Source organism: Canis lupus, chromosome 6 (assembly GCF_048164855.1).
Source record: "Canis lupus baileyi chromosome 6, mCanLup2.hap1, whole genome shotgun sequence".
NCBI lineage: Eukaryota > Metazoa > Chordata > Mammalia > Carnivora > Canidae > Canis > Canis lupus.
In genome coordinates, this window is record NC_132843.1 from 50,513,059 (window position 1) to 50,537,477 (window position 24,419).

A 24,419-nucleotide genomic window follows, 5' to 3' on the forward strand; every position below is an offset into this window, starting at 1 on the left:
GGCAAGTAGAAGATGAAGGAGTAGCAACCCAAAAGAGGCTGTTGTCTGGGATTCAAGGCAGCCAAAGCTACACACCATTTCCCACTCCCTCACCTGGTGACCAGGTCACATAATTCAGGCTGGCCGGCGTCAGAAGCCTTCTCCCATGAAACCTGCCCCATGTCTCCAGCCCCTTGTGGGACTCTGCACCCCTGCACTGGCAGCTCCGCCTCCCCGCCTGGCCGTGGGGTACCACAACACAGCCTTCCTGGGATGTGGCCGGAATCCTGTGGCAGATGTTCAGTCCCTCCCTAGTGGCTTGCAAAGTGCTGGGCACAGAAATAGGTGCAGGGTAGATATTTATTGACAAATCAAATTCCCCCTATGAGGCCAGGTTACAAAACGAATGTCTTCTCTTTATAGGTGTCCTATGTGCACCTAGTGGAGATGCGAGTCACTCCTGCTGCAATCTCAGATTCTCCAGGGCCTCTAATGGCCATGACCTTGGGTTTTTGTTTTTGTTTTTTTTTTAATTCATGATAGAGAGAGAGGCAGAGAGGCAGAGACACAGGCCGAGGGAGATGCAGGCTCCACGCAGGGAGCCCGACGTGGGACTCGATCCCGGGACCCTAGGACCGTGCCCTGGGCCAAAGGCAGGCACTAAACCGCTGAGCCACCCAGGGAACCCGACCTTGGGGTTTTGAACTCAAAGTCTACCCAGTGTTAACTGGCTGCTTGATGAGTTGGGGCCTCTTTTACAACCACTACGTTTAGAGAGAAGCTGACCTGGAAAGACCTGTCCTCTTCCAGCCTGCCCCAAACCCTACAAACCAAGGTTTTGTGCCATGACATCAGCCATTCACAACTCCCAGCACCCTCTGCTGACAGGGGCCGCTCCCTAGCCTCCCTCTGCCACGTGCCTGTACTGCAGTGGCTGGCACAGTGCTGGGTGCTAGGTGCTGGGTGCCAGAAGCCCTGCACCCTGGGCCGCATCCCAGCCGCTTCCCACAGGCCCTTCACGGCCCGGCCCGGCCTGCAGCTCCTCTGTGGCCCCGAGCAAACTGCATCTTGGATGGCAGCCCCCCGGCCCCTGGGTGCCCCTGTGCCCACCTGCAGGCCCCAAGGAGCCATCCTGCTCTCTGGGGTGTGCAGTTTCTCCCCACGGCTGAATTAGCTTCACCTGCTGGACCACCCAGAGAGAGCCCAGGGTAAAGGCAGAATTTTCACCAAAGCGTTTATTGTGCAAAAGAGTAAGTAAGGCTTTAGCAAACCAGTATAAATTAAGACCAAGCAGAACAGAGAGGGTTACACATGAGACCACCCACAGCAATGTTCTTGGTAGTCCACACAGGGTGTCCACAGGGGTGTGCGGGGCCGGGCCACCTGTGGAGTCCTCGTGGGGACAGGGAAGCTGGCCCTCCCTCCGGGTGCTTCGAACAGGTGCCTGGAGAGCGTGCCCTATTGCTCCCTTCCCTTGCCCCTACACTCTGCACTCTGTCTGCACTTCCTCTGCTCTTTGAGGCCAGTTTCTTCCCAGTTTGTGTCCCCCATGAGAGTGAGCCCCGTGAGGGCAAGCACCCTGGTTCATCGCGGGGTCCCTGGAGCACCTAGCCCCCAGGTGCTAAGCCCTGCAAGGGGGAACGGATGCCTGTCCGCCCCACGCTCCAGCCCATGCTCCCCTTCACCAGCCCCTGAGCTGCACCTGCAGAGGCTCTCCTCCCCTCCCCACCTCTACTCAGGCCTGTCACCAGGAGGCACAACAGTCCCTTGGCCTTGATTACAAGTTCCCCTGAAATGAGGCAAACAGAAGCCAAATTTACAGCAGGAGCAAAGCCATTCAAATACTGACGGAACACTAAAAACTATGAGGCTACGTGCAAACACTGGGGGGTTCTCAGGGGACCTGACAAAACAGACTGAACACGGCTGTGAGAAGTGGGTGCCCATCTCCCAGGTAAGAGCCTGGGGCTTCCAGGGTAGGGGCCCGGCCACAGTCTCCATCAAACCCGAAGAGCCCAGAGTGTCACAACTCTTCCTCGAGGACGGGCCATAAGCTTCGGGGAGCACTCCCCTACAGAGCCCGGGGACGATGGTTGAATTGGATATGACCGAATGTTACACTGCAAAGCACCCAATTCATAAAGAGGGAATACTTTGGCGGTGGAGAAATACGAGTGAACCGGGTTATAAACGCTTTATCCTGTGTCTTTAACAATCTGGGCGTCTGCGGAGCTGGCCTGTGTTCGGTGGGAGGCCTGGAGCTGTTAGCGAGGAGGCAGGGCCTGCATGTGGAGGGCATCATAGGTGTCCTTGGTGGCCGTGCTGAGCCCCTAGAAAGCAAGTCAGGAAAGAAAAGTGGGTCAGGAGCTCCGTGCGGGCACCGGCCTACCTAGAGGTCAAGTGGAACTGGACCAGTCCTCTCCTGGCGCTGGTGGGGCCGGCCCGGGGAACTGCAGGACAGAGGGTCTCCCCACTGCCGGCAGTGGCCCTGGAGCAAATCCCTCCCAGCTTCCCAAGTCCTGAGCCCTGCAGTGCGTGGCCCCAGAAGGGCTTCCCAACAGGATTGGGTCATCCCTGAACATGGAGCTGGAATCAAGGTTTGCTCCCCAGAGTTGGCCATCCCTGACACCCGGGCTTCCAGGAAGCCAGGACTTGTCACCAGGAGACGGTGGCTCCCTGACCCCAGCCTTCTCCCATCAGCCTCCTTCCCAGGCCACCCCACTACAGTTGCGTTCTTTGTCAGGGAGCAGGCAAGCTGGCCCCAATCCCACTGGAACACCTCTCCCTGGCCCAGAAGACAGATCAAAGCAGCCATACACAGAACATTCTGGGGGCCCTGTCTGACATCATTCTGGACTCGGGCAAGCTGGGCAGTCTGGCACTTTGGAGCCAGTCAAGCAAGCTGTGAAGAGCCCAAGGGAGCCAGAGGCAGCCAAATAAGAACCCACTGGGGATTATATTTTAGAGAAGTAGGTTGGGTATGTTTGTTTTGCATAATGATTCACACTGATTTGCATAAACCAGGCACTTGATTATAACAACATTTTCTTTTTAAAGTTATTCTCTCAATTTTTAAAAAAGATTTTATTTATTCATGAGAGGCAGAGACAAGTAGAGGGAGCAGCAGACTCCCTGTGGATGCAGGACTTGATCCCCAGACCCTGGGATCACACCCTGAGCCAAACGCAGATGCTCAACCACGGAGCCACCCAGGCGTCCTCTTGATTTTTTTTTTTTTCCTTCAACTTTCCCACCCATCCACCCATCTTCTTAGGTCTGAGGATACATGCAGAGCAAGGCTTCTTGCAAGGGCCCAGAGCAGCAGAGGAAGAGGCAGGAAATTGCTTGTGTGGGGACCTTTGCCTACTTCATCCCTTTGGGCAAGACCACACGGCCTCTGGGAGCTGCTGCTTATCTGGGGCCATGCCTGGGGGCTCCCACCATCTCCCGGCTGGAGCCAGCTCGGTTGGAACCAAGTCATGTCTCCAACAGCTGACTCCCAGCCATGCCCCCAGGGCCTTACTGACAGAGGTGGCACTGGGACCCGAATTAGGGCCTGGGATCTGCCCTGCCCAGCCGATGGCGTGAGATGGGTGCCACCAGCAAGCAAAATGTGGAGTCTAGCCTTGCCCTTGATTAGAGGGCTCCACCCAGGGAAGGAGCGCCCACAGTGCACACCAGAGGCACCGCAGCTTTTACCTGGTAAAGGCCATCATGCCCCTTCCCTCTCCGACGCTGGTTCTGTGGGAAGGAGACAAAAGGGCAGGAAGTCAGAGTCCTGCTCAAGGCCCTAGAAAGTCAGAGGGGACTGTCTCCCAGTTGTACCCCTGCCCCTGGAAGAGAGGGGTCCTCGGGCCACTGGCCACATCTTACTCTGCAGGTAAGGTGAGGACAGGCTTCGAGGGAGCCCAGGCTTGCTCTGCCCCATTCATGTCCCCAGAGCCCTAGAACCCAGGCTGCACGGGAGCTGGCCATGTTGCCTGCCACTTGGAATAAAGGGGCTTCCCTGCTGCTCCCAGAATTCCTGGCTACTCATCAGTGTTCCCTGGGAATGACAACCATAGAGTGGTATGAGCCCTGGCTACAGGGTCCATTACATCTGGACTCCCCCATTCACTGGCCAAGTGACCTGGAGTAAGATATTTGCCCTCCTGTGCCTTGCAGGGCACACATTTCTCATTGGGTTCTTGTGAGGATTACATGAGACCACCAACCTCATAAAGCACTGAGCAGGCCTGCTTTGGGGACATGAACTATGTGAGGGGCCCCAATTTCCAAATGGTGAGCCTGGCCCCAGAAGGGCTTCCCAACAGGATTGGGCCATCCCTGAACATGGAGCTGGAATCAAAGTTTGCTCCCCAGAGTTGGCCATCCCTGACACCTGGGCTTCCACGAAGCCCCGCTCACCATTTGGAAATTCTTTTTTTTTTTTTTTTTTAAGATTTTTATTTATTGGACACAGAGAGAGAGGCAGAGACACAGGCAGAGAGAGAAGCAGGCTCCATGCAGGGAGCCCGATGTGGGACTCGATCCCGGGACTCCAGGATTACACACCCCAGGCTGCAGGCGGCGCCAAACCGCTGCGCCACTGGGGCTGCCCATGGAAATTCTTAATCTTTTAGAAATAAGGGGCGCTGCATTATCCTTTTACCCTGAGTCCCAACGTCCTCAGCACTAAACACACCATGGCACACATTAAGCCCTTGATGGCACCAGGTATCAATGAATGGTGACAGATCTGACTGGCTTTCACAAAGCTTAGTCTTAGAATCTAGACTGGGTTCCTGAAAGAACACCAGCCTTTCCTCGCTGTCTTATGTGCTATCAAGGGGGTGAGAACTGGACTACCCCTCGCCCCTGGCAGCTGCCACGGGGGCTTCCACAGGTGATACGAGCATGGCTGCGAAGGGCCGGGATGGAAGCCTGGAAGGGTTACCTAGAAGGTGATGAGGACTCCCTGGGAGCACCCCCACCCTGACCCATCCTTAGGAATCAGCACTCACCTCGCTTTTTATCCCAATCTCACTGTAGGCCTCTGCCATCTTGTCTTTCTGCAGTGCCTGGCAAAGGAGAGGGCATGGGACACTGATTGACTAACTACTGCACAAAACAGTGGGCTTCCCTACAAGAGGAAGCCTCTCGACTTCCCAGCTGGCAGGGAGCCCCCACACTCGAGGCTCCAGTCATTCCCACAAGCATCTCTGGCCACAGCCAGCTCCAGCCTTACCCTTCTCAGCCCTTTGGACTCTTCTCTGAGCCGCCAGCCCTTTGCACCGAGCTGAGAAGCTCAGGTTAGGTTCAAAGATAAAATGTGGAATTCTAGCCAAAGAACACAAACGTGAACAAATGCGAGGGCTGGCCTGGAGTCCCCAGAACCATTTATTTGAGTAAGTTGTGTCTTTACATGGCCAAAGCCAGGGGTTGTGACTCCACCAATTGCAGGAAGGAAGGAGAGGTAGCTCTGTCTACAGGAGTGACCACCTGTGACAGTCCCCTTCGTGGCCAACCCAGATCAACAGCCTGAAAACCACAGTCAGGTCCGCACGGAGTGGTGAGGCTGACCTTCCGACAAGAGGTGGCACTCAGGAAGAGACTCGAGCCTCCAGAAGCAGGAGCCCCCCAGAGGGGCTTGCCACCCTGTCCTTCCTGGGCCTGACCCTGCTGTTCCCCAGGCCCATCTCCAGGGAAGCCCAACAGCAGACTCAGGGACCAGGGAGGGAAGGCAAGTGAAGGGGTTGTCCCCCAAACAACCAGCTGCTGCAGCCAGCAGGCAGGGTGGTCAAGGCCAGGCAGGGAGATCAAGGTCCAGTGAGGCAGACGCAAGGCAGGGAGCACTATTCCCAGAGCCCTCCGCCCACCTCCCTCCTGCACTCACATTGTACACGACCTCCTGAGGGTTCCTCTTCCTCTGCCGGGGGGGAAAAACAAGGAGGAGGTTAGAGGCGGAGAAACCAGGAGCCAGGCCCGGAAAGTTGTAAAAGCGTCCATGAACCCCCCACCCCAGGCCACCTGCCTGTCCCCCACCTCTGCTGCCCTCCCTGCTCTCCCCACCACCTGTGCCCCCTCTGCTCTCCCTGCCCTCCACACCCATGCCCCGCCCAGCCCTGCTCTCCCACACACCCATGCTCCTCCACCCTCCCTGTCCACCCCCCGTGGCCCTGCCCCCCATCCACACCCATGCCCCCCCCTCCACCCCTGCACCCGTACCACCCCCAACCCCGGCCCTCGGCCCTCGCAGCTCTGCTGCAGCACCTGCTTCCTAGTGCACACTCGCACACACCCTTGCACACTGGCTTCACCTCCCCGCATGGCCTCCCCAGTCCAGCTTTGCCCAGGGCAGGCCTTGGGGTATCTGCAGGTGGCAGTCTGTGTGTCCCATTGCAGTTACAGTGCCACACGTGTCATAAACTTACAGGTGGGGTTTCTGGCTGAAAATGAAAAGTCCTGGGCCAACCAGTGCCCAGCAAGCCCTACTGACCCCCATTACCCACCTCTTTTCACCCCTCCCCATCCAGGGTTCAGGGTCCAGATAAGAGGAGGAGAGAAGAGCTGATGCAGAGGGCAGAGGCCGAGGAAACTGCCAGGGTCTCCTCCTGCCCAGCACCCGGCTCAGACGGTGGACAGGTGTGACCAGGAACATCAGGGGCTGCTGGGCATCGTCGGGCAGCACTGCCCTAAAGCCCGGGCAGCCTGGGCCTTTGGGCTGAACCCTGCCTTTTTTTTTTGTTTTTTAAGATTTTATTTATTTATTTGAGAGAGAGAGAGAGCACGAGCAGGGGGAGGGGCAGGAGAAGCTGACTCCCCGCTGAGCAGGGAGCCCAATGGAGACTGGATCCCAGGACCCCGACATCATGACCTGAGCTGAAAGCAGACGCTTAAGTGACTGAGCCACCCAGCGCCCCTGGACCTGCGCCTAGAGGACCCTGCCTGGCCTCCTCCAGCCTCCCCTCAAGGCTGGGAGCCTGGAGCGGGAGCGCGCTCCAAGGGGGACCTGGGACCCGTCCAGTGGCCCGGGGCCCTTCCTGTAGGCACCTCTTCACCAGATCTGTCCTGGGGGGAGCCCCCCGGTGTGCATCCCAGGTGGCCAAGCAGTTTACCGGGAGGGGGTGGAGCTTGGAGCCGAGGGCCAGGCGCATTCCGGTATGGGGCGCGGCCCGCGGACCAGAATGGAGCCCTGGGGGAGGGCCCGGGCCCGGGGCCCCGCGTTGGGATGGAGCTGCCCTCGGAGCCCCCCCGCCCCGTGTCCCGCCGCGCACACCCGCGCTCGCGCAGGCCCCGGAGGGATCCCCACCTGCTTTCCTCCCATCTCCGGGTCCAGGCCGCGTCTCTTATCCAAAACCTCGTACTCCTCTCTTCCTCGCAGATTGAGCTCCTGCAGGAGGCGGGAAGACCGTCGGGGGCGCGGGGCCCTCTGGCCTGGACCCCGTGGGGCGCCCAGGGGAGCCGCGGGCCCGGTGGAGCGGAGCCGCCTCCGCCTCGGGGAGCCTCCCGGGGACAGGGCGGGGGAACCGAGCGGCCGGGCCGCCGCGCCGGGAGCCTGAGCCCCCCCCCCGCCCCCGCCCCCGCCCCCCCCCGCCCCCCCCCCCGGCGGCCCCGCGGGGCACACTTACGTTGTAGAGCTGGTTGGGGCCCTGCTGGTGCTCGGGGGCGGCCGCGCTCCTGCCGAACTGGAAGAGAGGGCGGAGGGCTGAGAACCCCCCCCGCCCCCGCCCCCGCCCCCCCGCGGGGTCCCAGCCCCCCCCCCGTGCCCCCCGCCCCCACCCCCCCGCGGGGCCCCAGCCCCAGCGTGCTCCCCCGCCCCCGCACCCCCCCAGGGGTCCCAGCCCCACCGTGCCCCCCGCCCCCCCCGCGGGGTTCCAGCCCCACCGTGCCCCCCCGCCCCCCCCGCCCCCCGCGGGGTCCCAGCCCCACCGTGCCCCCCGCCCCCGCACCCCCCCAGGGGTCCCAGCCCCACCGTGCCCCCCGCCCCGGCGCCCCCCCAGGGGTCCCAGCCCCCCCGTGCCCCCCGCCCCCACCCCCCCGCGGGGCCCCAGCCCCACCGTGCCCCCCGCCCCCGCCCCCCCAGGGGTCCCAGCCCCCCCCGTGCCCCCCCGCCCCCCCCGCGGGGCCCCAGCCTCACCGTGCCCCCCGCCCCCGCCCCCCCAGGGGTCCCAGCCACCCCCGTGCCCCCCCGCCCCCCCTGCGGGGTCCCAGCCCCACCGTGCCCCCCCCCCGCCCCACCCGCGGGGCCCCAGCTCCACCGTGCACCCCCGCCCCCGCCCCCCCAGGGGTCCCAGCCCCCCCCCGTGCCCCCCCGCCCCCCCCGCGGGGCCCCAGCCTCACCGTGCCCCCCGCCCCCGCCCCCCCAGGGGTCCCAGCCACCCCCGTGCCCCCCCGCCCCCCCGCGGGGCCCCAGCCCCACCATGCCCCCCACGGCACCGCGTCCCTGCACACCCCGCCGCGCTCTGGGGCTGTTCTCCCCAGCGTCGCAAACCCCCTAGGGATCCCCGAGGACTCATGCTTGAAAAAAGAAAGCGGGTGAGACTGCTTCACAGTCTTTTGCCAAAGTCTACAGGCCAAAAGAGCAACGGTTTGGGGGACAGAAGGGATAACCCGGCGGGAGAGGCCTTGCACCCTCCTCGGCTCCAAGGCCACCCCCAGCCGCAGCCCCTCCAAGAAACCCGCGCTCCGGGCCTGCCCTCACGGGCCCTGATAGGGGACCCGAGTTTCCAGAGACAGGCTGGGTGGGCCTCCATCTGGGAAGAAACCCTGCATTCCCCCCTCCTGCTCTTAGTTGCCTGAAGCCTACGCCCTCTCCTGCCAGCAGGAGCCCCCCCACCCCCACCCCCCCGGGGAGGCTTTGGCGGTTGCTCAGGAAGACACCCAGCATCAGGCGCTGCCTCCCAGCTGTAGGGCTGGGACACCAGCACCCATGCTGCGTGCTTGGCAGGTCCCTGGAGCCAGTGGATGCCATGCTCCAGGCACTACCTGAGCTGCAGACTTTCCAAGACTAAGGCCCTTCTGAACACCCACCAAGTAGGGGAGCCCACGCCTTCTCCCCAAAGCCCCCAGTACTTACCTTTGCTCTCAGGAACAGAGCAGTGATAATGACACCATAGATGAAGAGGACTCCATCCAGCAGGTAGCACAATTTGGGATCCAGCAGGCCTAAGCTCTGAGCCCCTGTGCCAAGAGATAAGACTGATCAGCCAGGCCCAGGGTGACAGGACACGTCCCCACCATCCCAAGGCGACCCTGTGACTGACAAGGAAACCATGACAAGGGGCCTGGATCCATTTCCCACACCCTATCTGACCGCAACTTCCCTTCCATATCCTTGGACCAGCTCTGGGGAAAACCTGGCCTCCCCAATAGCCAGACGTGACTCTGGGTGGGACCCCAGATCCTGGGAAGACCAGAAGGAAGCAGAAAGTAGGTGTCCAGTGGACACCACTGGAGCCCAGCTGCATGTAAACTCCCATAGGAACCACACACCCTGGAAACTTCTGTAATAAAATGCCTGTGTCTGGATGAATGGCACCCCCTGAATTAGGGTATGAGGCTCCCTAAGGCCTATTCACAGGGAGAAAACAAAATTGATATTTGAATGAGATTGTTAATTAGGACTGTGAGAATCTGGGTCAATTCTCCCTTCCTGGGGCACCTGGGTGGCTCAGTGGTTGAGCATCTGCCTTTGGCTCAGGTTGTGATCCCGGAATCCTGGCATCAAGTCCCTCATCAGGCTCCCCCCAGGAATCCTGCTTCTCCCTCTGCCTATATCTCCACCTCTGTGTGTGTCTCTCATGAATAAATAAATAAAATCTTAAAAAAAAAAAAAAAAAACACAAAACTCTCCCTTCCTGACTCCCAGTCTCCTTGGTGCCAGGCACTGAGCAGGGTCTCCCACTTGGGGCTGGCACTGAGCCCCAAGGAGTCTCATGAGCAATAGACAAAGGTCCATTCAGTGAACCCCTCCCAGCCTGAACCCGGCAATTCCCCTGCTCACCCCTCCCTGCTCCATGGCCTCAGTTTCATCTGTGCTTGTCCCCTTGCCCTTCCCCCCCACCCCTACTTACAATTGGGGTAACACACCTTGCCCTTCCCCTACACACTTAGAATTCCCGGGACACACCTTGCTCTTCCAGACTCTGCCTCTGTTCCCTCCACATTGTTTTCTCTCCCTTTCTCTCCCTGCAACCCTGTCACCTGGTAAAATCTGATGCTTCCTACAAAACATAGCTCAGAAATCTGTCTAGCCTGTCCCATCCCAAGCTGCAGATGAATCCCTAGCCCTCACTGCCATATTAACCTTTGTCAAGCTAGCAATGCACGTGTAGCTGGCATTTTAGTGCAATGGCATTGGGAGTCTAGTAGCTTTCCTGGTTAAATAAAAGCATTTTTATTTGTAAAGCTCACTGCACCGTGGGTGAGAAGACACGGATTTTAGATGGTTACTTCCTGCCAGGTGTGCGCTCAGCCTGCAGATGGCCTGCCCCTGCCTCCCGCCCTGCCCGCTCAGGCGGCGCGGGCTCAGCGGCTGCTTCTCCCAAGGCCACGGCGCCCTCTGGTGGCCGCCTGCAGCGCTGCGCTGCCCGGGCCGTGGGAGGGCACGCCGGGCACCTGAGCATGTCTTAACCTACCAGCGGGTTCACTTGGGGCAAGCTTCCCACCCTCTTTCAGCTGCCTCTTTGGCTAAAGAGGGTGAAAACGAACATTTCTTCAGTGTTTACTATGTGCCGGACACTTTAATGGGAAAACGAATCGGATCCTCCGGACAGCGCCAGCACCAAGGCCAGCCGGCAGCAGGCCCGCAGCGAGAGGCTGCCCCAGGACTGCGGCGGGCAGGGCGCCTGGGCTCTTCGCTCCCCGCCCCGCCGGCCCAGCTCTGACCAGGAGCCCCGCGCTGTGTGAGCACTGGCTTCCAACTCTAACGAATCCCCATCCAAACCTGTGACTCCCACCCTGAATCAGGACCCCTCTGTGCCTCAGGCAGCTGATCTCCTGGTCAGCTTAGGGAGGCCCCTGCTCAGAAACCCGTGATGACAGTCACCCGGAGCAAATCCAAGCTCCTCATCAGGCTGTAGTCCCCAGCCCCCCGGCCCAGGCCTGGCTCCCCCAAGCCCGCCCACTGCCTCTCCTGCTCCTGTAGAGGATGCGCTGCCCTTCCTTGAATTCACCAGTACTTTCCTAGCCACCTTGAGCTTGTTCCTCGTCCCCCCTGCTGGTGCTAGCACACCCCTCCACTCAGCAGGAAATGAGACTCCTGTCCTCCACCTTCACCCCGCGTTCCAGTGGCTGGTTCTGCCCCGATACAGGTGCAAGAGCCTGCCTCCCACAGAGCACCCCCCACACGATATGTCAGGTTCTGAGACTGCCCTCCACGTAGGCCCTAAACGGCTGCAGTTTGGCCTCCTCCTTCATCCTCAACAAGAGCCCCGGGGTGCACGGGAGATACTCTTTAGATGCTGTGCGATTTTTCAGGGAAGATGCTGGGGCCTGACCCAAAGTTGGCCTGCCCTCTGGCCCTGAGGCAGGGCCACCTGCCCCCACTGAGCACAGGTAGGGTCTGAAGCCCTCTGGGAGGTGAGCCACCTCCAGCAAAGGCCACCAACACCGGGGTGATTTTTTTTCTTTTAGGACTGGAGAAGAGGTGTCAGCGGAGATTTATTGGGGTGGTTGAGATTCAGAAAAAGGGCTGGAAGAAAATCGCTCAGCTGCCTGTCACATAAAATGAGGACAGAAAAATTACTGGACAGTAAATTTAGAACAAATGAGAAGAAATATTTCTTCACGTTGCACACAGCCCGCACAGCGGGGGAGGGGAACTGGTTGCCTCCCCCAGAGATAAGTAACAGGGACAGGTTTTCTCTCGCTCTTTTTAAAGAGCAGCATGATTTTATGGCCCATGACAAGTATGCTGTGTGTGGTTTGACCAAGGCGAGCAGATTAACTGCAGCATGTTTCCCAGGGTGGGGATCGCCCCTCCGCCCGGGCCAGCTGTGCTTGTGCTGGGAGTGCCGGGCTCAAGGAGGGTGGTGAGAGCACCGAGTGTTCCACAAAGGGACCCAGGACTTAATTCAATTACAAAACTGATCCATTTTTCTTGGGCACCTGCTTAATGCCAGGGAATGTCGAAACAGAAGGAGCCCCCGGTTGGGTGTCAGGTGGATTCTCTCTAGTCCTTCGCTTGCCACTAAGGAGCCGTGTGGTCCTGGACAAGTGACCTCACCTCTCTGGACCTCAGTGTCTTCATCTGTAAAATGGCTGGTAAACGTATCTACCCTAAGGGTGTGGTGAAAACAAAACGAGGGACGCCTGGGTGGCTCCGTAGTTGAGCATCTGCCTTGGGCTCAGGGCATGACCCCTGATCCAAGCAGGGTCCTACACAGAGAGCCTGCTTCTCCCTCTGCCTATGTCTCTGCCTCTCTCTGTGTCTCTCATTAATAAATAAATAAAATCTTTAGAAAAAGAAAACTAAAAGATGTATTGGTAGATGTTTTTGTATATCTCCCATAAGGACAACGATGTCTAACGTGTGGGTCAGGCCTTCCGAGTCCCTGCCCTCGCGGGGCTCATGGCTCTAGCTTACACAGCGCCGAAGGGCTTCCCGCGGATAGCAGGCAGTTTGCCAGGATGCCAACTCAAAGGCATGAGGCAGAGACACTCGCTTCCTGGTTCCGGCTCCTTCCCTGCACCCTCATCCCCAAGGCAGACACCTCTTTGCCTCCTTCCCTGATCCACTTTCACACCTTGTTCATTTAACATGCTGACGGGGGCTGCTTTCCTATAGGACTGGGACTGTTTTCTCTGACAGTTCTCCTGCTCTGCCCCAGATCCACAGCACCCAAGAGAACTCAGTGTCTGAGCAAATGCAGAAGCTGAATGAGATTCTCGCACAGACTCTCTGTCTGGCTGCGCCCCCCTTCCCGCCCCGGATTCTCACTGATTAGGTCTGCGGTACAGCCTGGGCCTGAGCCTGGGCCAGGGCACAGCCAGGGTCGCCCCTCACACGTGCAGCCGTTCCCACACATATCCTATAGTCAGAGCGGGGGATGGCATGAAGGCCTCAGTGTTCCTTATACACTGATTTGTGTACTTCTGCACTGTGTGTGCCCAACTCCTTGAAACTCTGTGCCCTTGTCTGCAAAATGGAGCTAACACGACAGTGTGTCTCATTAGGTAGCAGTGAGGATTATTTATTGCAGGTGTCAGACCCGACATGTAATAAGCGCTCCATGTGTCAGCTTATTGGGGTTTTTTCCCCCAAATCACCACTAACACTTTTTTTTTTTTTTTTTTTTTTTGAGGAAGAAAAGGTCAAATTGTATCAAGAACTTTTAAACTGGATAGGACGAGAAAGCGTCTAACTTCTGGGTGTTGACACCGCACAGCTAACCAGATGCTGTCGTCACCATTAAACCAGCGGGCATTTGATGAGGGGGATGCATTCTGAGCAGTCACATGATTTCCCATTAAGAAAATGCTGCCTTCATATCAGAGAAGTTGTGTCGAGGAGAACAAAGACACCCTCACAATAGCTTCCTGGTGCCGGCCTAGACATGACAGTGGCCAGGTGAAAGGGGACAAGCCCCATGCTTCCAGCTCTAGGCTGCAGGATGAGAGCTGGAGGTGGGATCTGATCCCATGAGCCTTTTTCCATCCAACCTGAACGTCCACAGGCCATGATCTGGCCCCCTGCAAGAGGCATACTCAGCAAATCTGGTAAATGAGGGGACTCGGTCCCAATCCCACTCCCACACCACCTTACCCAGGTCTAACAGGTGACCCCACTGTGCCAGCCCCTTGCATCCAGACGGACATGTGGCAAATATGGAAACTGAAGTCCAGCTGGGCTGGAGCACATCCAGGTGTCACAGGGTTGGGGACGTAGGCAGGGGTTCCCAGATGACCAGGCCTTATACACGGCGGCCAGGCTGAGACAGAGGTACTTTAGGTGATTCCAGTTATTCCAGGGCAAGTCACAACCCTGATGACACCTTGCAGAAAAGCCAGCTGAAGCCTGGGAAGAGCTGGCCTTGCTCACCTAGTACCACGGGTGCTGGGAACAGGATTGGAACCCTGCGAGGTGAGAGGAGGAGCCTGGCCATAGCCTGCCCTCGTCCACAGCACGGGGGTCAGTGCCCAGCATGTGCACAGCGATCCCCATCACAAACTGGTAGGGCTCCAGATGGCCAGGGCCTGGCTGACCTGGGGCCTGGACTCCGGTCCTTTCCTGTCCCCCACCCCCACCGCCACGCTGTCAGCTACCAGGCAGGCACTGATGAAATGGGCCAGCAGGTCACCGCCCCTAAGAAAACCACATCTCCCAGCTAGGGACAGGGCAGACAGATAGAATCCCAGCAGCCCCTCCTCTTCGAGAATCTTCTCAGTGGTGCTCAGCACCCAGCTGCACCTGGCCTCCCACGCCCCAAACTAGACCATGGGGTGCATGGACACGGCCTGTGGTGGGTGGCCTGCCTGTGAGGCAGTGGCCAGGCATCGTCTACAGGCGAACTCTTCCTACCATCCTTGTCAGAAAGGATGAGGATCCCTCCTGCTTGACCTCATCTGGAGGGGAAACCTCCTCACGCGGCCCCTGAGCACAGCGGGCCGGGCGTTGGACATCCCCGAGGGCTGGGGCGTGGGGCGGCCCATCCACTTGCACAGCCTACCGGCGGGTGGGGAAGCCCAGCTGCAGAGGGCCTTCCTCCCCTGCACGTTGGTCCCGGGGCTGGGGGCGCACAGCGGCCCGTGGTGCACCCGGACGAGCAGCCTCAGGGAGAGTGGTGTCTACTGCTCACGCCCCGGGCCATGAAAACACCTGTGACAGGGCCTCGGTGACCTGGGGTTGTCTCAAGCTCCAGCCCCGTCCACACTCCGTCCATCCCCGAGCCGAGGGCTGTGCCATCTGCCGACGGTGGCGCTGCCCCGTGCAGTGAATTGACCACGTACCCTGAGCCCTGGCCTCGGGCCCCCCCATGCTGCCCCTTGCCCCCCACTGCCTCACCGTGAGCTCAGGGAGCAGCTCTGCTCTGAGCACCCCCCATGGTGCCACCCCAAGCCTGGTAAGCTGGAGCTGCCTGCCTGCCTGTAGCGCCCTACCTGGAACAGGCCCGAGAGACGCCCAGAGGAGGCTCCATGGCAACCGGCAGCCCAGAGGAGCTTCCCGCAGTCTCTGTAGCCCTCTCCTTGCTACAAAAGCCGAGATCGGAAGTTTCCCGGCACTGACCTTTAGCAGAAGACTCGGGCCCCAGACGGCAGTCTCGGGGAGGCACCTGCCCTTACAGAGTCTAGTTTCTTTGGATGAGGTGCGTTTGAAAAATTATCTCCCAGCCAGACCGTGGGCTTCTGAGAGGTCTCAATCCACCTGGTCCGGCCGGAGCTGGAAGCTGGACACACCCGAGTGCCCGGCGCCCCTCTGCCAGCCTCCTGCTCCGGGACCCCCTGTTCCCGAGCAGAGGGACTGCCGGCTCCCTCGCTTCGAACTGGTTAGGATCCCTGCCATCGGAGGCCCAATGTGTATCTGTAAAATTACTTCCTGTGCCTGATGGAGCTTGCTTCTGTGGGAGTCTGGAAGGCAGGCAAGGGTCTGTTAGTGGGTGCAATTCAGCTCGGGTACAGACCCAGACCGGGGAGCACAGTAGCTTCCCCAAGGACAACAGCAGGCTAGTGGCAGAGCTGGGCGTTACTGGGCCTCCAGGCTCCGGCTACGTTTCCTGCCTCCCTGCCTGGGGTGTGCCTCACCTCTGCAGCACACGGAGTGCTCCCCTGGCTCTGCCTCACCTCTGCAGCACACGGAGTGCTCACCTGGTTCTGCCTCACCTCTGCAGCACACGGAGTGCTCCCCTGGCTCTGCCTCACCTCTGCAGCACACGGAGTGCTCGCCTGGCTCTGCCTCACCTCTGCAGCACACGGAGTGCTCGCCTGGTTCTGCCTCACCTCTGCAGCACACGGAGTGCTCGCCTGGCTCTGCCTCACCTCTGCAGCACACGGAGTGCTCGCCTGGCTCTGCCTCACCTCTGCAGCACACGGAGTGCTCGCCTGGCTCTGCCTCACCTCTGCAGCACACGGAGTGCTCGCCTGGTTCTGCCTCACCTCTGCAGCACACGGAGTGCTCCCCTGGCTCTGCCTCACCTCTGCAGCACACGGAGTGCTTCAGAAGCACAAAGAACGCAGGTTCCCCCACTTCTACAAGGCAGCCTTAAAATCTCACCCGTGTCCAGCTTGTCTCCCTCTTAATAGGAAACGCTTAGTCATCACTTGCTGTGATGACAGCAAGAACCAAGCCTTCGAGGGTAGGCCACCTGAGTACAAGTCCTGGCTCTGGCACTTCACCATCGGTGGTGAGACCATGGAGTATCTTCGCGGCTCCCTCCCCAGGGAGTAGCACCAGTGCTCATCATTTGCATCAGTCTTCATCATTCACAGTTCACTCGAATCAGCCAGATTCCAAGTCCCCCAAGTGCCTTTTGCAGCCAAACCTGGAGCCGCCCTGGTCCTGCTGCCGCCCAGCCCCACCCCCTGGGCTCAGACACAAGTAGCGATGACATGCAGGGGAAGAGTTTAGAAAACAGGAAGTCATGTGTTTTCAGGAAGGCAGTGGCAGCAGTTCTGGGGTGCCATGCTGGGTGTGATGCCCGGCTCATTGACCACAGCACCGGAGGCACCCACACCTCCCCTGCAAGGGGGCTTGCTCCCTCTCGTTGAACTACTGACTTTCACTGCAGCAGGAAAGATAGACACATCGGTAATACTGATAACCACCAGCTGAAGGTTATGTGAGTTTTCTCATTCAATCCTTCCAGGGACAGTGTCTTTATAGCTGGGGAAACTGAGGTTCAGAGAGGTTCATAAGATGCCAAAGGTCTAGATCCCGGTTGAGCTCAGGCCTGTCTAATGCTGTAAACCAGATACCATCTGGTCCAGAATCCTAACCACCATTTGGCACTGACCTTGGACCCCTTATTGGTCCTCAGGGCTGGGGAGAGGGCCTCCTCTCAAGGCCGCGGACGGAGTGTTTCCTTCTCTGAGGATCACACCATATTAGCAGGTGTGTTTCTGACTCCACACCTGGCCTTCTTTCCTTGAGGGGGCAGGAGTCTGAGAGGCCTACAGGATTAATAGGGACAGATGGCCTGCTACCAAATGTGAGGCTCCATGGGCCACTGCCTGTGGAGTCTGATCCACCTGGAGACAGCCTTGACCTGCAGAATGAGCTTATATCACTATTGGTACCACATAATTTCCTGCTACTCGCTTTGATTAGGCACAGCCTCCTCAACCGCCCTCCTTGTCAAGTGTTGGATTTCAAATACTCATGCTTCATTGTAAAGCTGAATATCTGGTCATAACTACCTACAGATTATATAATCCCATAGACAGGGATCCCAAGGCAAAGGGGAAGAAAGGAGGTTGTTTGATTTCTTAGAAGTAACAGGATTATGCAAGAATATTTCACTTCTTGTACTACTACTTCCATTACATGTGTTATGATTTCTGTAATAGTTTTTAAATTTTTCCTATGATCACTTTTTATTTTCAAGTAAATCAACTCATTGTGACAGTGCAGGAAAGTACAAAATAATCAGAATCACCTATAATACCACATTCAAATACAGCCACTAGTCATATGATGGCAGATTGATTTCCTTCCAAGGTCTTCATTATTTATAAATTAGAATTATTCTACATAAAATTTTTTCCCTGAAAAAAAAACCAATTTTTTCCTGTTAGTATTATAATTTAACGTTACATTTTCTTGTTTTTTTCACATATTTATATTTCATGTTTCATATTATTTCATAGGTCTACTGAATTCCCTTTCTAATGGTCACATAACAATTCTCCCACTACTTATTTACCATTTCTGCATTGAAGGTTGTTCGTTTCCAATTTTTCACCATTGTAAATAACTCTGATGAACAGTTCCATTCCTAGAGCTTCCTACAGGTTTAGAATTCGATCAATAAAACCTTGAAAAATGAAAGCTAAGATAACTAATCCAAGAGAAAAATCAGCAAAAGATAAACACAGGCAATCCTTAGAGGAGGAAAAACAAACTGCTTATAGCATAATAAAAAACTCTCAATCTCATTGCTGATTACTCACTATTGAAAGTACAAAATGACAGAGAGAGGGATCCCGTTGTTCCCGGATAGTCAGAAGGCCTCAGCTGTGAAGATATGTGAAGGAAGGGCACCCCTGGCAAAGGAAGAGAAGGTACAAAGGTCCTGTGGTGGATCCAGGCCTGGCGTATCTGAACCACAAGGAGGTAGATGTGGTCAGGATGGCATGAAAGAGGGAGAGTGCTAGAATGTGAGGTCAGAGGGTAGGAAGGTGGGGGCATTAGTTAGAACCTTCTCAGCCAGTGGATTTTACTCTGAATGAGATAGGGAGCCATGGCAAGGTTTTCTCTTTTTATAACAAATACACATCATTTTTGTAATTTCAAGACTGTGAATAAATTTTAAAAGAAAAAACTAGCCAATTGGAGTAAATTTGGTTCACAGTTGCCTTTGCCCAGGCACACTACAGGACAGGCCTACCATCCAGACTCTGCCACGAGGATGCCGACTGCCCCGACAAGACCATACACACACAGTTTGTCTGCATTCAACTGAACGTAGTAATCTTTATCTCTTCCTGCCCTTGCCCCATAAACCAAGCTATGGTTTCCACACAGAAAGTGGTCTATTTCTACTCAACAGGTACAAATCCCTTCATTCTTGTGTTCTTCTATCATTCATCACCAGGTTCTTTGTGATGGGCTGAATTGTGTTCCCCCCACCCCCCAAATTCATACATGGAAGTCCTAACCCTTAATCACTCAGGATGTGACTGTGTTTGGAGAGTGGCCTTTACAGAGGTGATTTGGTTCAAATGATGACCTAGGGTAGGCCCTAAGCCGACGTGACTGGTTGATCTGGGCACATCTTATTTATTCTACTTTGCAGATAAAGACACTGAAGGTCAGAGAGGTCCCGAGATGCCTATGTGGCCTGGCCTTTGTTTTTTTCCCACACAGCACACAGCCATCACATTATACTCTTGAACATTAGCACTGTTTAAAAGAAATCCACCCTATCAAACCTTCTCATGTCAAAATTCCAGGCATGATTTTGCTAATTCTCTGAGACTTTAATTTATTCTGCAGATAAACTCTCATAGGATGCACATGCAGGGCATGTGCGCACACACACACACACACACAGATGTTTATTACATAATTATCTGCAGGAGCAAAAAAAGAAAAAAGGAAACAACTTAAGCACCCACCAGCTAGGAATCTAATTAGTAAATGTAGGTATAGTCATGGGTAGCAGTTTAAAAAAATTAAAAACACAACAGATAGTTCTGTACAGGCTGCTATGGGAAGGTCTCCAAGATAATTAGATGAAAAAAAAGCAAACTCTGGAGTGTTATGCTTCTGTATGTATGAAAAAGAAGATATATATAGGCTGTGTATGTATAATAATACAGAAATCTATCTCTGATTAGAGTTTCTGTATGAGATGATGAAAAAGTTCTGGAAACTGATAGTGGTAATGACTGCACAACAACTTTATGCCACTGAATTATACACTTAAAATGGTTAAAATGGTAAAATTATATTTTTGTATACTTTACCGCAAGAAAAATGTTTATATAGGTATGTCTATATCAATATTGATGTTGCTATCAATATCTGGGTGGCTACATTCTCAAAAAATGTTCTCCACACTTAATTCAAGAGGAGTCAGGGAAGGGGGAGGTCGGGAGGAGTTTATTTTCCATGAATGACGTGAACCTTTAAATCAAACGAGGTATGTGCGGCACAGTTCTAGGCAGGGCACCAAGTGGAGGCACGGGGACTCATCCATCCAGCAAGGTTCCTCCAACTAGGCTGTGGCTCAGTGCACTTCTGGTGATGACTTACTGGGGTTTGGAAGTATCTCCAATAGATAGAAATTTTCACTATAATGGTGTTTGGGGAATATGGTTACACTTCTGAATGAACATGAAAACAATTACTGCCAGCAAACAGAATGATGATGATGATGATTTTTAAAGATTTGATTTATTTATTTGAGAGACAGAGAGAGACAGCAGGAGCAGAGGGAGGGGCAGAGGGAGAGGGAGAAGCAGGGAGCTGACGTGGGGAGCTTCCGCTGAGCAGGAAGCCCAATGTGGCGCTCAATCCCAGGACCCCGAGACCATGACCTCAGGTGAAGGTAAACACTTAACCAACCGATTACTATTGATGCTGTTATCCAGTGCTGCAGGAATGAGGGCAAAATCTCTCCCTTCCTCATCCCCACTAGGAGCACCAGCCCAGTCAGGCGGGTACAGTGAGATGAAAACAGCTCTGGCCACACAGCCTTGCCCAGCCAGAGCCACCGCCCTTGGGGAGCCAGGGACCCCAGAAGCCAAGTAGGTTTCTGGGCAGGAAGCTGAGCTCCCTGGGCAACTGAATGAAGACCCTGGGGTGGAAGGGGGGGCTGTACCCGCAGCCTCTCGAGTCCTCTGGGAGCCATCCTGCAGCCCCAGGCCACTGACAGCACCTCCTCAGGGCTCTCCCAGCACCTGTAGCAGAAACCTGCTTGCCTGATGCCCCGTCCAGCCAGCGGCCTCCGTGGCCCAGGGCCGCTCTGGGTCCAAGTCTGGAGGCCCTGTGCCTCTTACCCTGCGTGGCCACGGAGGCGCGAGCGTCCAGGAGGAGGCCCGGGGAGCAGGTCCCACTGCACCAAGCTCCTCAGAGGTTGGGGTGGGGAGGAAATGCTATTTGGGTTCTAAATCAGATACAGATCCCTCAACAGAGTAAACAACTCACTGGGATTTTCAAGAGCTGAGGCTGGCCCTCCCAGGCCACACTCTCTGTCCCTTGGGCCCTGCATGGAAAGGGGAAGGAGAAGGCGGAGCGGCTCCGGGGGCTTCTCCAGAGGTGGCCACCCTCACTCGCACTCACCACCCTCCGTGTGACCCGCAGCCACCCTGCTCAGGCTGGCACAGCCCACCCAGCGCGGTCGGGGGCTGGGCTCCTCACTCCGGCCACACCCAGAGCCCAGCCCCAAAGACGCCAACCGAATTCATACACGGCAGCCTCCGCCAAGAGGGCGAGGGAACCTGGGGCCGGGAGAGGGGCGCGGGGCCCGGCCTCTGCCTGCAGCCAGGGCGGGCTCCCCGGCGGCGGCGGCGCGCCCCCGGTGCGGTTACAGCGAGCAGCAGCCCCGCCCCTCCCGCCCGCAGCCATCTCCTCCTCGAGGTTTCCTGTTGAGCTGCCATCCAGGGCCCGGGTTATCGGGTTATCGCCCGCCCGTGATCTCCCATCTAAACTGCTCGCACTCAGGCGGCCGCCCCCACTTGCGGTCCCCTCCCCTCCCCACCGCGACCGCACCGCCCAGCCCTGCGCTGACGAGTGGCCCCGGCGGGAGCCGGCGGGGCGGGGCGGGGCGGGGGCGGGGGCGGCGGGTCGAGGGCTGGCTCCAGGCGCCGGGGCCAGCGACGCGGGGGTCCCCCCGAGGGCCCGGGGTCCGCCTGGGAGAGGCCTGGCTGGGTCACCCGGCAAACGCCCGCGCGTGCCCTCGCCGGGGCCGAGACCAAGGCGCAGGACGCGGGCCCCCGCGGAGGCCGCCCCCCCCCCGCCCCCCCGGCTCCCCGCCAGCCCTCGGGACAGGGAGGAAGCGCAGGGGGCTCTGTGCTCTCAACTGGGGGACTCCGAGTGTCGTCAAAGCTGCCACTCTCAGCCCCGACAGCCCTCTCACTTTGGAGCCCCGCGAGCACTGCCTGCGCTTCCGGGCTTTCCCGGTACGCACGCCCGGCAGGTGCACCGCGCGGGGAGGCCGCTCCGCGGGGCTGCGGGGCTGCGGGGCTGCGGGGCTGCGGGGCTGCGGGGCTGCGGGGCTGCGGGGCTGCGGGCGCCCTCCTACCCCCCCCCCCCCCCCCCCGCCCCGCGGCGGCCGCGAGGAGCCCCGCTGCAGAGGCGGTGGCCAAGGACCTGGCGACGACTGGCTTTTTCCGCTTTTCTCTGACTTGAGCTGACCAGGTCTCCTGACAAGCACAGATGTAGGGAATTTTGACTTAGAAAGAAAAAGCCAGTTGCGCTAGTTCCTGGACAAAAAGGGGCTTCTTTACTCCCCTCTTGGCCTATAGCAAAGTCCTCAGCAGTGTTTCCCTGTCTGGTCTGGGGCCTGTGTCGGGAATCACCCCCCAGCCACTGAATTAGAGTCTCTGGAGGTGAATCTAGGGATCTGGGTTTTTTTTTTATTTTTTTATTTATGATAGTCACAGAGACAGAGAGAGAGAGGCAGAGACACAGGCAGAGGGAGAAGCAGGCTCCATGCACCGGGAGCCCGATGTGGGATTCGATCCCGGGTCTCCAGGATCGTGCCCTGGGCCAAAGGCAGGCGCCAAACCGCTGCGCCACCCAGGGATCCGGGATCTGGGTTTTTAACACGCTCCCCCTGGGTTCTCATGTACACCATGCCGTGGGGACCACTGCTTTCTGGGCTAGCTGGATCTGGAAAATACTATGAATGTATCCGCCCCCCGCCCCCCCCCCACACACACCCCCAGCATTTGTGGATGGGCTGCTCCCTGAGGGAGGGCAGACCCAGAGCTCTCTGTCGCAGACACAGAGCAACCTGACTGGGACCCAGACTCACACACTCCATCTCATATGTCAGAGAGACACCCAAGGGAGCCACGACTTTAACATTGCTGATCCATCTTGTGCTCATTCTCCACATTTATCCGCACTGATGTGTAATCTCATGTGGATATCATGTCACCGAACAGGGCTGCCTTAGGATTTACCTTGTTAAAAATATACTAACAAGGGACACCTGGGTAGCTCAGGGTGTTAAGCGCCTGCCTTCAGCTCAGGTCATGATCCCGGGGTCCCCTCCCTCTGCTGCTCTCCCTGTTTGTGTGCACTCTCTCTCTCTTTCTCTCTGTCAAATAAATAAATAAAATCTTTTTAAAAAATAAAATACACTAATGAGGACAGTCCTGGGATTTTCTTTTCTCCTGCCCTGCGTTCTTCACATCCAGGCATTTGCTGAGGACCAGCTTACTGGGGTCCTGACAGGAAGGCCTCGTAGCCATCTGGGTCTCGGGAGACTCTGGGCAGCATGGGCATGACAGGCCCACCTGGGCAGGGCCAGGAATGGGAGTGGGTATCTCACGCTGCATCAGCTCTGTCTCAGAGGTGTTCTGTGCTTCTGGAAGGGAGCCACAAGCTGCTCTGGGCAAGCCGGGGACCCTGAGTGCTTTCATCAGGGCTGTGTAATGGGATGGGGGTGACCAGGTGTGCCACTCATGCTTTAACCTCTACAGGGTTAGCTGGTCACACAGAACAAGTCCAACTTCCAAACAGAATAACCAGTGAAGAAAGAAAGAACAAAGAAATGTGGCAGCCAAAATAGAGCTGGCCTCTGGCCCCTATATATCCTTCGCTGATTCATCCTGGATGCAGAAGGAGCAAAGTCACCCCCCGGCCCTGGAAGGTGAGAAGTGCTGGAGCATAGGAGCAAGCGCAGCCTGGCCTGCAAATGAGCACACCTGAGTCTCCCCAACCATTGCCCACAGTTCTCCATCCCAGTGCTGCCTTTCTCGGGGCCCTCCCTCCAGTGATCTCTCCCAGCCTTTCTCGGCAGTCACCTTCACCCATGGCTTCCTTCCATCAGAGCTCCAGGCCACACTGGCTTCCAGTGCATCAACTATTTCTAGTGCAAAGAGCACTTTATTTGTTACTCTCATTGTGTCCAACGGGTTCTTTCCTCCTCAAGTAGATTGCAGGCTGCTCAAGGTCAAAGACCATGGTTTCTCGCTTTCTGGTTTCTACTGCTGTAGGAAGCCCAGTGGTAGGCAGCGTCAGGACTGAGTAATTATATAAATGCTTGGATGACTGAGATGCTGATTGGTTGACTGACTGAGTTGTGATCATTAATGCAGTAAAATGAATGAACTTTGCCCCTTACACGTCAAAGAATCCATGAGTTGGAAGAGGCCTGGGAGAAACCATTTTTCTGGACACCTTGGCTAATGCTATCACCCAACATGTGTGTGTCCTTAGGGAAGTTACTTCACTCTGGTTTCCTTGCCTCCAAACTGAAGATGTTGATTTAATAATCTCTATGGTTCCTTGCAGTGGTGCTCAGTGTTCCAGCCAGTCATCAGAAAGAAAACTACGGAAGATTTCATAATGAGGAGCCATCACAAAGTGTCAGGTTCTCCCCAAAAAACAAAAAACAAAAAACAAAACCAAACAACAACAACAACAAAAAAACAAAGTGTCAGGTTCCCAAGTATGCTCTTCCCCACTGTCCTTATGCACCTGGGACAGGAGCCAGTAGGATGGCCATGTTGCAACTCCTGAGCCCTGAGTCCTACAGGGAGGAAGGCGGGCAGACCCCAGGCGAGCAGGCCCCCTACCCTGCCAGGCAGGCCCCCCCCTGCCACGCCAGGCAGCATCCTGCTGACAC

At 56.9% G+C, this 24,419-nt stretch overlaps 1 protein-coding gene across 1 annotated transcript in view; it reads right to left on the bottom strand.

Moving 5' to 3' along the window:
* Positions 1-1,199: 1,199 nt before the first annotated feature.
* The window catches only part of CD247 (CD247 molecule), a 74,796-nt gene continuing 51,576 nt past the window's right edge, over positions 1,200-24,419 (bottom strand). The window contains exons 2-8 of the mRNA XM_072830453.1: positions 9,038-9,141; positions 7,590-7,646; positions 7,271-7,351; positions 5,855-5,887; positions 4,983-5,039; positions 3,679-3,720; positions 1,200-2,309 (exon numbers count right to left, since the gene is read on the bottom strand). Of these exons, the coding sequence (XP_072686554.1) occupies positions 2,244-2,309; positions 3,679-3,720; positions 4,983-5,039; positions 5,855-5,887; positions 7,271-7,351; positions 7,590-7,646; positions 9,038-9,141 (440 nt within the window). The 3' untranslated portion in view covers positions 1,200-2,243. The remainder of the gene's footprint in view (positions 2,310-3,678; positions 3,721-4,982; positions 5,040-5,854; positions 5,888-7,270; positions 7,352-7,589; positions 7,647-9,037; positions 9,142-24,419) is intronic.